The sequence below is a fragment of the Xiphophorus hellerii genome, chromosome 11, assembly GCF_003331165.1.
Source record: "Xiphophorus hellerii strain 12219 chromosome 11, Xiphophorus_hellerii-4.1, whole genome shotgun sequence".
NCBI lineage: Eukaryota > Metazoa > Chordata > Actinopteri > Cyprinodontiformes > Poeciliidae > Xiphophorus > Xiphophorus hellerii.
In genome coordinates this window covers 9,106,068-9,119,951 of record NC_045682.1, presented here as the reverse complement: position 1 = coordinate 9,119,951, position 13,884 = coordinate 9,106,068, and the positions used below count along the sequence as shown (strand labels likewise).

At 39.3% G+C, this 13,884-nt stretch overlaps 1 protein-coding gene across 1 annotated transcript in view; it reads right to left on the bottom strand.

The window, feature by feature from the left end:
* The window catches only part of LOC116728813 (junctional adhesion molecule C-like), a 57,077-nt gene that overhangs the window by 32,679 nt on the left and 10,514 nt on the right, over positions 1 to 13,884 (bottom strand). The window contains exon 3 of the mRNA XM_032577129.1: positions 7,604 to 7,755. Within this exon, the coding sequence (XP_032433020.1) occupies positions 7,604 to 7,755 (152 nt within the window). The remainder of the gene's footprint in view (positions 1 to 7,603; positions 7,756 to 13,884) is intronic.

The following is a 13,884-nucleotide window of genomic DNA, read 5'->3' as shown; positions in this document are numbered from 1 at the left end:
TAGAGTGCAGCAATACAGTGACACATTTTTCACAGTAAAACTTTCCAAAAATCTGTTTTGACTCCTCTGGGGAGCTGGGAGTTTAAGTTGACAGTTCAAGTTATTAATATTCATGGTATGTACTGTCACTTGTCACTAGGGACAAGTTCTGTAAATTAACTCACGCTAAGCACTATGATGCAAGCATTGGACTGCTGTTTTATTCAGTTTGTCTATATTATTGTGTGTCTGTGCCTATCAAATAAATCTAATTAAAAATATCGCTGATGTCTCAATTGTTGACTGCGTGTTATTTTAATAACTTTTTGATTAAGCATACTGTTCTTTAATATTTCAGATTTTAATGTTTCCTATGTTTTATATGTGTGCCATCTACAGTTTCAACCTTGTTGTTTTTATAAGTTAAAAATATATTTATTTTTTCTCCTTTTAAACATATATGCATATCTCTGATATTTTCTTATTAATCAGTTTTTCCATCGACTATTTTTGGTTGAATTCTGTCACTTTTAACTCTGCACTTTACTTTCAAAACTAATTATTGTTGCATTCGTTTAGTTGATTTGGTCATTTTGAACATTTTATTGTGCAAGTCTCTGGCGGTTTAAGGTATTGACCTGTTTATGACATCGGTAGAAACAGGTCTACAGACTTTGTGTTACACCTGACACAGTACAAAATTCCTATATGAATAAAGTTTGACTCATAAATTGATTGAGTTTTTATTATTATTTCATTCAACAGAGAACTTTAGGTTCTGACCTGATGAAGCCTTCCTCAAAACTTGAAGGAACGGCTGAATGGCATTTCTAAATTCAAAAAGGATGTTTCTTATTTGAAATAATGCGTTAATTTAACTGATCCGATCAAAGATATATAAAAAAAGCATGAACTAAAGTAAAAGTGTGCATAAAATTCTAAAATTATTGCATACCAGCAACACAAAGACACTGATTACATAACAAAGGAACACTTGCTGGCAGAGGAACTTCCTCCAGTCATAGTTTAGATCCTGTCAAATTCATCAAATAGGGGCAGTGAAAATATAAACTGACTGTTTCTTTGATTCAAAGTATTTTTTGCAAAAATATTAGGAAGAGTTTACTGGTAAAGAGGAAGAATTCTGCCCTTTGCGACATTCCTCACTCATCTTTTGTAAAGTCAGCAGAACAGATGGTTTTGTTTTTTCCCACTTTTCATGTCCTCTGCCAAAATTTTCTCAAGCTGATCCCTATTTTTTGTGCAATATGTGTAACAAAAGTAACTCTAGTCTTCGAGAAAGCTAAGCAATTTATTCTGGCTGTAACTTAAATAAATATAAATAAGTACAGGCATGTTTACCCCTGAATTGTGTCAGGGCAGAGAGAAGGTGGTTGCTCTTTCAAGCTATTTTAGGAGCAGCTCTGCCTTTGCGTCTAGTTTCAGAATTAGAAGCATGTGCGAACGCAGGTTTGTCCACATTAAGCAGCATGAAATACTTTTATGAATATATCCCAGAATCTCAGACATAACCACGCGGCGCCTAATAATAACAGTGTTATTCACAGCTTCACTGATGATAAGCATACATAAACCACCTGTGGCCGAGCAACGAGAAGACGAGAAGGCATTGCTGTTTACAACACACTTGCCAACACACTTGAGCACCTACATTATTAGAAAACAAGCCACAGATTCGTTGAAATTGGCTAGAAAAGAAGGAGTAATGTGGTGGCAGATGACAGACAAGCAAGTTCTAAACTTCCACTCAGCTTACAGGACAAGCAGGTGGAAGTGGGGAGTTCAGGAAGGATTAATGGGTTTTGTGGGAGTTCCCACGGCTGAGAAAAGGGGATGACTACATGTTCTGCAATATCTGGAGACAAGCTGGTGATAGAGGGATAGATTTGTCAAAATGACTTACAGGGAAAAGAGTCTAGAGTAACCTCTGACTAGGAGGTTTGACGTCATGTTCGACTCCTTTAGACCCTTAAAGTTTTATAAATCACAGCGCTCCAGCCGTGCCTTGCTGTTTTAATAGGAACATGTCACAACTTTGGAAGAAACATCAAGGCCTAAAATAACAGGTTAATCTTGCTTCTACATTTATTCTAATGAGTTATACTTCTTGTTAAACAAAGAAAATAACATCCCGAAACTTTGGAGCTGCTGTTCAGAAGTCTTGTCCACTATCATTATCACATTGGAACAATTTCAAACACCTGAGGTCGTCAGATGACTCTGCCTTGTGGCTATTTTTAGAAAATAATTGCCCTTTTGCTACAGCCTTGTAAACAAAAGCTGAATCCAGAGCGATTAGATGGCTGTGGCTCCCAGCAGGGGCGCAGCCTCGAGCTTTTTCCTCTCACACACACTGCGGCTCGTTGCTTCGCCGTCATTAATGAACCCCCTAATTATTTCACTAAGCTGACAGCATTCTAGGGTTTGATCAATGGTGGGATCCTCTGACCTATTGATGTACTCCCATCAGTATCCAGCGTATTCATAAGCAGGGGGAACCGGCGCGGCACTTCCTCCCTCTGGGGACCATGTGATCGCAGATAAAGATCATCAAACAGGAAGCTGCTCTTGTGCTGCCCAAAGCCCAGGCACCCAGTAAGGAAGCAGATCATTCCTGATATAGAGCAGCCTAAACACAGAATCGAGCTATCTTGACAAAACAAACATTGGATGATGGCTCTAATTAAATTAGACCCGTCACTTCCAAGAACTCATAGTCCCCCCGTCAGGTTCAGGATGTGACCAATCTAGAAGCCAAACTTCCCACAAGAATCCTCCCTCTCCACACCTCGGTCATTATCATATTTTCATCACGAACTTTTGGCCAACATGTGCTGCTTCAAGATGGCCTGTGATTTATGAACCCTATATTTTTCGCTTACTTGTCTTATTGACATTTGAAGCATGCGCATGCCGCTGCCATTTCTGGAACGAGCAGTAAGTCGCTGTTTGCGTCTCAACCGCTGCGAGACATTGTCAAAAAATAAATAAATAAACAGAATAAAAACAGGCCAAGGTCCTGAATCCTTCTCTGAGTCACGGCGAAGTGGATTTTCTGTCTCGGGAGACGAACCGACACACCCCGCTTCTTTTCTGAAGGCCTTCAACTGCCAAAAAACACTTAGTTTTCCATCTTCAAAACTTCCCCCTCCTCATCTGACCTCAGCCAGCTCATCGGCGGGGCACTCTTTTTATCTTTTAGGAAAACAGGTGGTAATGATTGTTAGTCAGAGCTCATATGATGCGGAGCTGTCTGCCTCCATGTGTTTTCTATTTGGAATGCTGCATTTGCTAACATGGCACAGTCAGGTTTAGGAGGGACTCAGCAGATATTTCTGGTCACGCCTGCGACGCGGCTCAAAACAACCACCGCCCGCTCCCACTCAGCTGTTTCGGGTCATTCCACATGGGGTATGGGACATGGGGCGCTTTAACCTTATGACATGGAAGGGCTTCGGTTGCACAAGTAAGGATCGGCTTCAGCTCAAACATGAAGATTGCAAATAACTCTGCCGAACTTCCTAACTCGCACCCCATTCTGACTCATGACAAAACAAATCCCGAACAGCGCAGGGCTTCTTTCTGTTTGCCTGCCCCGATTTCCTCTGCCATTTACCGTCCCTTCAGAAAAATGTCAGACTGTCTGCGACTTGCCCACGGGGACGGAACGTGTCATTTGGAGTGTGTTCCTAACATTTGCTTGCTAGCTTTAGGTGGAGGGAGAAAACGTCAGAAAACAAGGCTCTCCTTGGGGAGCCATCAGCAGTTATCTGGAAGAGAAGTGTCTCCTGCCTGGTCAAACGGTGCAAAAAGACAAGAGTCCCAGGTCTCCATTTAGAAAGACATTAGACACTGGGTGACAGAACCCTGGCTATGTGTTATTCTGAAGATTTTCAAAAGTTTAAGCAATCTTCAAGCGGGCAGCTTTCTTTTTTTTTATCTAATCGATGGAGAAAAAGAGAGGGCTCGAATTGGATTAGTCATGATGAATCAATTATTGAAATAATCGTCAACTATAAGACTTCTACAGCACTTTATTAAGACACTCAAAGATGCTTTACATGAAATAATTTAGTAATATAGTAATTGATTAATCGTTAACTGGAGTGTGCAGACTCAAAAAAGGTCACTTGCTGACAAAAACAACATATTCAGAGCAGTAAATAAGCCAAAATTGTACAAAATACTTACACATTTTGTACTTAAGATAAAAATACCTTTGTTTGCCAATATGTTTTACCCAAAACTAATCAAGTGGCATTTTTTTATATTCACCTAGTTCGTTCAAATTAATTGAACGTTATGTTATTGTGTTTCAGGCAATGAAATGTTTATCTTTGTATTTAAAATAAAGGAATTTAATTATTTATTTATTTCCGTCTTCGATCGCGTCTTCCATCCATTTATTTCTAATATTGAAAAGGCTTAAGTAGCTTAATGAAAAATCTGTGGCAATTTTGCTTTATCCGATTAATCAATGAATGGTTAGAATGATCGAGTGATCGACCGATTACCAAAATAATCGCTAGTGGCAGCCCTAAATTGGATCTTGGCAGATAACTGCGAAAATGACGTTAAATCCAGGATATTAAAACAAAACAGATCCTTTAAATGCTGAAAATTAAAAAAACATTTGAATGATGATGTGTGTATCCTTTCCTTATCAGAGTGCTAAAACTGAGCTGCTCGCTGTAGTCAAAGCTCACGGTTTAAAAAGCAACAACGACCTTTTGAATTCACTCCTCAGCACAGGTGTTTCTTATAAAAGTAAAAGAAATGATCTCACAGTATATATCGGCTCACTTCTAATCCACTTTGAGCATCTTCCAGCCCCCACATATCTTGGCTGCGCTCTTGGCAGGAACCTTCTGGCAGATTTCCTATTCAACGAATTTCTTTGGAGTATTTTCGGAGAAAAGGCCAAAGCCAACAAAGGAAAAGGTGGATGCAAGTCTGATGGAAGTGTGTTCGCCTTGCCTCGTCGTTTGCTCCGGTGACTGACGACTGGCCGTAGAAACGCAGCATGTTCCGCCTAGAGTTGTGTGGCCATTAAGATGATCATCATCCTAAGAGCGCCATGAACTGAAATAACAAGCTCATCTCTCACAGAGAGAGAGAAAATGAAACCAAGCAAGGCCTGCAGAGAAAGAACAAACCACTGACACTTTCATTTCCTACGAACATTCAGTCTCACACATCGGGGGAGCGTTTGGATCTACATTAGGAGCAGAACTTTTTCCAAAATGCAAGAAGCCATTCGAATTACAGTCAGTGCTACCAGCAACAATTAGTAATTCATAACCCGGCTTGTGGCGAGCTCAAGTCTGGCTGCATTTGTCCAGTTTCTACAAAGACAGAGGCGGTGTTGGCTGGGGCCCAGCTGACCACATGGCTAAGCCGTGTCCACTGAGACAAAAGGAATTCCTAAATCTTCACATGCTCGCCGCCCGCATGAAAAACTAATTGTTCTCCTTTTGAGGTTTACACAAGAGAACACCGTTAAGAGTATCTGAAATAAAATTTTAAAAGATAATAATCATCTTACAGCCCGAAGGTATGTCAGGAGAGCACAGGAACATATTTCAAACAAGCTCCACTGCCGTTCCTAATTAAAGTAAAGGGAATAAGCCTGCTCACACACGTGAGAGATCACAGGAAAGGCTCTTATGTCTCCACTTGGTTTCATCTGTTCGCCTGTCCTCTCACACCTTAATCCGAGGAGAAAGACTCAAAGCGCGTTTCTGACAGACAAAGAGAACAAGGTTTCTAAGAGCCTAAAAAGGAAGCACAATTTCCTTTAATTCACTAAACAAAGTCATTTTTTGTTATAAAGAAATCAAAGTGAAAGTTAGACAGACTATTTTGATACAAGACAATATTCATTTTTAAATACAGCAATAATTAGAACTGAAACTCATGTTTTATTATTTTACATCCACTGTTCTCAAAGCGGTGGTACCTGTTAACTCAATGATTTGCAAGGTAAATGTAACAGAGAATAAAAATAAGTTTGTGACTCCATACTCATTTTTCTCTATAAATGAGACTTTGTTCTAAGAATGATATCACATTAACCGTATTCTAGTTGCAGATCAGAAAAACGCACTGATTCCAGTCAGTGGCCTGGCTAAAGCTACAATGTTCTGAACTTTCAAAAACTAGACACTTGTTTACTAAGAAGCTGTGCTGCTCTATGTGGGGGATTTCATTAAATACAAATTATTGGGAACGTAAGCATAATTTAACCCATTCTCACTTCAGCTATCAATAGGAAGACTATTTTGAAACCTGCATTTCTTTGCAGTTTATGGTCAGATATAAATTGGAAGGTGTTCTATTTTTATTTTGTACACAACATGCAAACCTAAATTAAAGTCCATATTGTGTTGAACTATTAAAAAATGTTGGTAAAAATGCTGCAAATTATATATATATATATATATATATATATATATATATATATGTGTGTGTGTGTATATATATACACATATGTATATATACACATATGTATATATATGTGCATATATACACATATATATATATATATATATACATATATATGTGTGTGTGTGGGATAAAACCGATCAAGCAACTATTTCCCTTCCCATCTTTATAGACTCTTAATTGGGACACAAATGTAACTATGTTCTCTCGATAAAACATCATCAGAAGCGGTTGTCATGGCTTTTAGGGCTCCTGCGGAAATAAATAAATAAACCGCGGTGATATCTTACAGGTGTCCGTTGTTCGCTTCCGGCTACAGGAGACAAACCTAGCATACAGATTTTTGAAGCCCTACAGAAACTGTGGGTCAATTTTTTTCTCACTCGTGTTTCTATTAGCCAGCGTTAAGCTTCGGTGCGGTTTGAAAGGCAGCGGTGAAGAAGGAGGAGGGAGAGGAGGGGGGCACCCACCACGAGAGTCTGCCCGCTCGGCTGGCTCCTCCCGCGGTCAGCCTGCTTTCATTCCGCCGCAGGAACAACCGTTATCTCGCATCACTACGTCTCTGCCGTCAGCCTCGCGTTAAATAGTTAACTGCTCCAGCTACGAAACCGCAAATATACATATTTGATTAACCAAACTTGACGAAAGTTTTTTTTTTTCTCTTTTATTTCTGTCTGAACCTTTTGAGTCAGGACACACACACACACACGTGAACCCCAGCGCGCGCGCTAACAAAACGTGCAACTTAATCAAGCTGACGTGAAACGCCAGGTTGATTTAACGACAGCTCCGCTATGTTAATGTTTTTTAAAAAAGCGATATACTGATGTAAACAGCGGTAAATGCGACACAGTCTATTGGGAAACAACAGGAGGACGAAGCAAAAAGTTGTGAAAAAACGCGACTATCCTCTCTTTACATTTCGGTTAACATTTTCTAAATAGTGCTTGGGGTCAAATATAGCGGGTTCACTTTTGAGTTTAACGGTAGTTGCGTCCAACTAGTTAGTTGTGAGTCCCGGTCCGTTTTCCATACAACGCGGAGGCAGAAACGGTGATAAAAAAACTGATGCAGGAGTTGACTGGCCACGACGGCCACGTCCCAAACAAAGCCACGGGGCCGAAACAGCAGCTGCTTTGGGTCGCTTTTTTGTACTTACAGTGAGTTGAGAGGAGAGTCAGGAGGCAAGCCAGACGTGTTTTCGCCATCTTGGTGTCGATGCAATGCTCGGTGCGGCTGGCCGTACATGCGCAAAGTAGCCTCAACAGCTTTGGTGAGGATAGAGAGGGGGAGAGAGACCTAGAGGGGAAACTACCGGAGGGAGAGAGAGAGAGAGAGAGAGAGAGAGGGGCGGGGGAGCTATTATATGGGGTTTCCATGGCTACCGAAAGCATCACTCACACAGACAGGAATTTATAGTTGACACGATGAGGAAAGCTTTTACTACTGTGTCCTTACACTGCTGTTGGCAGGCACCAGCTGGGAACCCAGATATGAATCCACCAGCTTCAAGACTTTTATGTGATGTGGGAGGGAATTGAGATTTGAACAAAAAAAAAAAAAAAAAAAAAAAAAAAATATATATATATATATATATATATATATATAAAACAGTGTCTTCACATTATTTTTGCTTGAATGAAAAGTAAACGCAAATGCTTTTAGGTGATGCTATAGCTCCTAAAAAGGAATACAAATATAAATTACTGCTCTAATGATCACCCAAGGCTATTTTATGCTACAGGAAAAATATTTAATGAGATCAAACCTGAACTTAGTACTCTGCTGCTGTGACCAAAAGTGCCCTCTAAAAACTGATGGGTCAGACTAGTCTGCATCCTAAGCAAAAATATAAGAAGAAAAAAAAAGTAATGATGCAGCATAATAATAATAATGTTATTATCAGTGGGTTGAAATGCTTGTTGTCCATTTAAGATGACATTACCCTTTTACTTGCTGAGTAGTATGTAAGCATCATCTATTGAAATAATGGTGACACCATAATTTATTCTTGACAAGTGTACATCTACTAATGCTGTGATCAATCAAACATAGCACAGAGAACATTAATCCTCAATAATAATAAAAAAAAGAGGAATATGTCTGAAAACTATATTCTGGCATTTTTAGCAATAGTGCCATGAGCAGCAATTTTGCCTCTGAGTTTCACTTGTTGAACTTTATAAAGTTGTCTGAACAAGCAACAATATTTCTGAGAAGCACCTCTCATGCTTATTAAACACTCCCATTAAAATGATACTCTATTAAAGTTAAATCAGAACTCCTCAACACAAAATTCAGCATGAGATAAATGACATGTAAGAGATCCAACAGACGTCGTATGCATTCATCTAAAATTATACATTAACCAATAATCTGAAATGTAACACATGGTTTAATACTACATAGCTAAGGGTCTTGCACAAGTACCACCAGTGCAACGTTAGGAGTGCAACAAATAGACCTTCATTTATTTTTACTCGCTGTAAATCATTTCTCTGTCATAAACTGAGGAAATGCTGTCTTGACATGGCACTGCAGTCATGTCAGCCCAGGACTCTCTTACCTTGTTCACATTGAAAGAACAAGCTCTGTCTTGTTAAGTCCTTTCACATCACACTGGATACAGTCCTTGGGTTATGCCAAAATGCATTGCTTGCATCAAGCTATTTTTTTTTTTTCCACGTACTGAGCTCTGCTATAACTCTGCCAGGGCAGAAAAATTCTCCCAAACAAGTAAACAAGCTCTTATGAGACAAAATAAGCTTATTTATGACTTTATGCTACTGTATTGCGTAGAGATGTCCCATTATCCGTCAGTGGATATGCACTTTGGGTGAATTCTGTTTGCGTAAAAGTCAGTGGAGACAGTTGTTTACCCTCACAGAATACTTAATTAGTGCAGCAATTCTATCTAAATATAGGTATATCATGTCTATATTCTGCTTGGGTGCCTGTGAATTGCATTACATAACCTGTGCATATGTTTAATTTAAGCTGTACACTAATGTAAGCCAGGTGAAGTTATCACAAATACTTTCCAGGTGAGAAAGATTGTGTGATGCTAGAATCCTGAAGTGGCCATTTTTCGGTCTCGTTGCAGCCTCTTCTATGAACAAGTAAATGTTTAGGGTGACCGTGGCTCAGTGGGAGGAGTAGCTGTGTTGAAGTATTTGAAGTTGAGGGTCTGAATCCAGCTTCCAACTCCTGGGCAAGACACTTAGCTCCTACTTTCTGATTTGTGTGCTGGTGTATAACTACTAGAGATGCACCGGCACGCTATTGAAATCTGTATCAGTCCCGAAATTGAAAAAAAATAATAAATTAGCTTAGTTAGCGGTGGCAACCCATAAAGGCAGATCTATTCACTCTATTTTGATGCTTTGTGCTCGGTGCAATGTCATGCTTTTTTAATTATTTTACATTATATTTAGAATTCCTAATTGCACTTTCCGAACTATTTGAAAGAAGGTTTGTTGTTGTTTATTTTTCCTTGTTTGACCAAGGAAAAAATGGTCAGTTTCAGTTTTCTTATTATTTTTTATTGGCTGTTATTCTCCTGATTACATGGACTCAACAAATTAAAGTCGAGTGGGTTTTTAAAAAAAATCATGTTTAACCAAGCTTATGAAGCTGTTGATGTGGTTAATTGTGCTGTACTGGTGCAGAATCATCAAATAAATTCGCATTTCAGTAATTTATGTCTGTGTTTAAAAAAATAAACAGTTTAAGTCAATTCAGCTTTTTTTGTAACCAATCCAGATATCTGGATAAGTATCAGAAGTTAAAAAAGTCAATCCCTTTTAACTACCGATGTGTTTGTGAGTGGCTTTTTACCATTTAGTGTTTCAGACAGAGTTCACTGAAAAATGATTGAATTCTTTCACCTTTCTTTTATAGATTTTTTAAAATATATATATTTTTTGTGACTGGCAAAAACATAATTTTTCCTGTTTGAAATTATGAAACATTTGTCACTGGAAAGCCGACGTCTCCATACCCTGTATGAAAAAACACAACCTTTTTTTTTCCTCTCTGCCTGACATTAAACAACGACAAACTTTTTCTGTTCTGGGTCAGTTAGGATTACAAAAATGATTTTTTTTTCTTTTGCTAAATGTTAGAATAATGACAATTTTAGAGAATTTAACCCTAATAGCTGAAGGTTTACAAGTATTTCCATTGTTGTAGTAGAAGTGACTTTTAAACCATAACTTAGTTTAACAATTCCTGGCGCCTTGCTCACACACACCTTCTTAGCTCACTCTACATTTTATTGAACTGAGATCAATTAAATGCAAAATTATCAAATAAATTAGTATTTCAGTAATTTATGTCTGTGTTTAAAAAAAATAAACACTTTAAGTCAATTCGGTCAATCATAAATCAACTTTATGATTGACTTTTGATGCATATTTTGACGTTGATATGGATGGTTGTTCATTTGGAAGACCCACTGTGCCCAAGTTTTAACTTCCTTTCATTCTTCAACAAAGAACCATCAAAATTGTTGATAAAATTAATTAATCACAGAGAAACAACAAACAAGTTGTTTTGCTATATTCAAATTTAAGAACAGGTAAGTCTTAGGATTTGATAGATTTTCAAGCACCCAAAATATGTGGAGAGTAAATTTGATTTTACAAGTGGAAGTTCAATTTATCCACAGCAGGACCTTTTTTTCGTGTGTAATAAAGATAATGTTTCACAGAGGAACACCGTGGAAGCTCAGGCGTTATGCACTAAATCATCCAGGTTTATCAGTTATTTGATTTAAAAGTTTAATGTTGTATGTGTTACCTTGCAATTCGTAAAGCCAATTTATATTTGCCTTTAATACAACTTTTTAAATATTACAAAGCAGCATCCTAAACACAGAGCACCAAATGTACATTTGAATGCCACAGTTCATGTTTACTTTATCTCGTGAGCATATTTATGGCTGAACATTTGAAGGGAATCTTCCCGGAGTCTCCTGAAGATCTATCAGGGGAGGAAACACACTGAAGTCAGAAAAAGCAGCAAGATCCTCGGATTCGCTCATCAAAAACCCGTTTCTGACTTCTTCGCAGCCTCTACGACAGCAACGCTTTGTGCCGCAGAACATCTCAGCTGTCAGCGTTCCACCCAGACACACAGACCCGGTTCAACATCTTTCTCTGTGAGGGTGAGTCTACTCTGTAACAACCTGGTTAGAAAGAAACAAAACAACAACAACTGTGCATGACTGTAGAAGTGTTTTACTCCCCTTTCCTCTTGTCAGGGAAAACAGAATTAGACCAAAGGGCTTTTATGTACTCTGCTCCCACAGCCGATGGGGGGAAAACACACAACCAAAAGAGCACAGTTTCTCTGCATGAGGTTAAAATGATTACAGAGCATGTCAGGGCAGATTCTCTGAGAAACAAATTATTCTTTTTGTTGCAGTGGATGTTTCGCTGGCCTTTTACTGCTTGCTTAATCACCTGCCACTTAGCCTTCTACCTGCAGTTGACTTTAACATACGACCTCCTTTTGGTGTCTCATAAAAACCATTGTCACATTTCAAACATTACATTTGGCCGTGGAGATGGAATGGTTGCTTATCAAAGCTCACCTATGATTGGTGTATTTCTTGCCCATGCAGTCAGACGTGGATCTGCCAACCAGATGGTAATACCTAATGGCATCCCAATGGAGCTCTTATTGCTGTCATGCCAAGTTAATCCTGCCCTACAAACAAAACATGGCAGCAGCTTCAGCTTTACTCAAAGCGGCACTGCCTACAAAAAGCCAAAGGTTCTTTTCTTAGAAAATTGGCAGACGATTACATTATGATCAATCAAATAAAGTATCTTTTGCTCCAACAATGTGCACACTCGACAGTCAGCCGACACGTGAACGACGTCCTGTCTCCAGTTCAGTCGGAGAGCAGAATTTCGTTCTGGAAACTGTATCCGATACAAGCAGATTTGTCTGTGAGACAGGCGGCCCGGGCGCGGGCTTTTGAAAGAGGCCAGAAAGGCAAACAGGTAACAAAATAAAAGGGACACAAAAGGGTAACAAAGAAACTGGAAACGCACGTGATGCGGACCAGTGTGCGCAGGAGAGGAGCACAGACAAAGTGATAGCTGACAAGGCCGGAAGCCGGCCCGTATGTGCAGAGGATGAAGAGCCGCACGTGAAATGACAGGTGAAAGAGGAAAACGCTGGAAGAGCAACGAAAGAGGAAAATGAAAACTAAAGACACAGCAATGATCAGGACAACAGAGATGCTGCAAACTGTTCAGGTCAGCAGCCGATATTATCGTTGCTCCTCAAATCGGATTTTTTTAGAATATTTTCACTATTGAGATCCACCCCTTATTTCGACAGCAGGATCAACAGTTTTCCTGTTGCGGTGAATTGTTTCTCTGCCGTTACGCATTCAGCAGCACGTTCACAAGATCGACTGACAGCGCCAAGATCCTCCTTCTGGCTTTGATAGGTTGTCTCTGACCGGAAGAGATGCATTGAGAAGTTTGATGTTTTCACAGATTTTCTGACTCATATCATACTGTCACGACATGCAAAAACACACTTTCTATATACTGCAGCTTTAAAGTTAAATGAAGAAAATGTCTTCACATTGATGTAATTTGGCAGAATGCAGATGAAAACCGCTTGAAGTGTTTATTTTTGTGTCTAGAGGGATACATAAAGGTCCTTTTTCTGACTGGAACAAACATAACTCTATTAGCGTCTGCAGGATATTCTACGGAGCTAAGGAGACAGAGAGTGTCTTCATGTTCTCCATGTCAGTGCGTTTATTCCAGCTGTTACATGACTGACAGAAAGCCCTGTAGAGGACAGTGAGAGGAGCTGAAGGGGTCATTAGGATGACCTTGCTCTCTGCCCGGGATCTGTGTCGGAGCGGTTGCACGAACAGAGCTCTGAACATTGCTAGAGACTCTTCTCCTGCTCTCCATGAACTTTTCAGCTAAACGACACCGCAGGGTTAAAAGCAGAACTACCAGACAGCCACTCTGCTTTCTGCCTGAAGCTGTTAACAGAGCAGAGCTGCTGTTGAGACGATGCACTTCATGCTGTTACACTCCCTTTAAGTATTAAAAAAAATAAATAAATAAATAAAATAAATCTGCTGGCAATTTTCACATTAATCTGTTTCTCCTTTTGTCTGCTTGTAATTAGCTATCCGGAGAAATGTGAATAAATAAATTTGTTTTGATTGTGCAAAGTAAATCTTTGTAGGAATATTTTCTCTGTGGCAAGAACAAACGAGGCAAAACGTAACTTCTTTTTTTTACTGACTATAATAGTGTAACAGTAGAGCGATTTATTAAAACTGCATCTGTAAAAATAAGTGTGTGCATATGCCTTGGAAATGTCGAGTCCATTGTTGCACCTGCTGTCATCTCTGAGAGTGGAGAAAACCCTCGCACAAGTGGCCTAGAAGAAGGC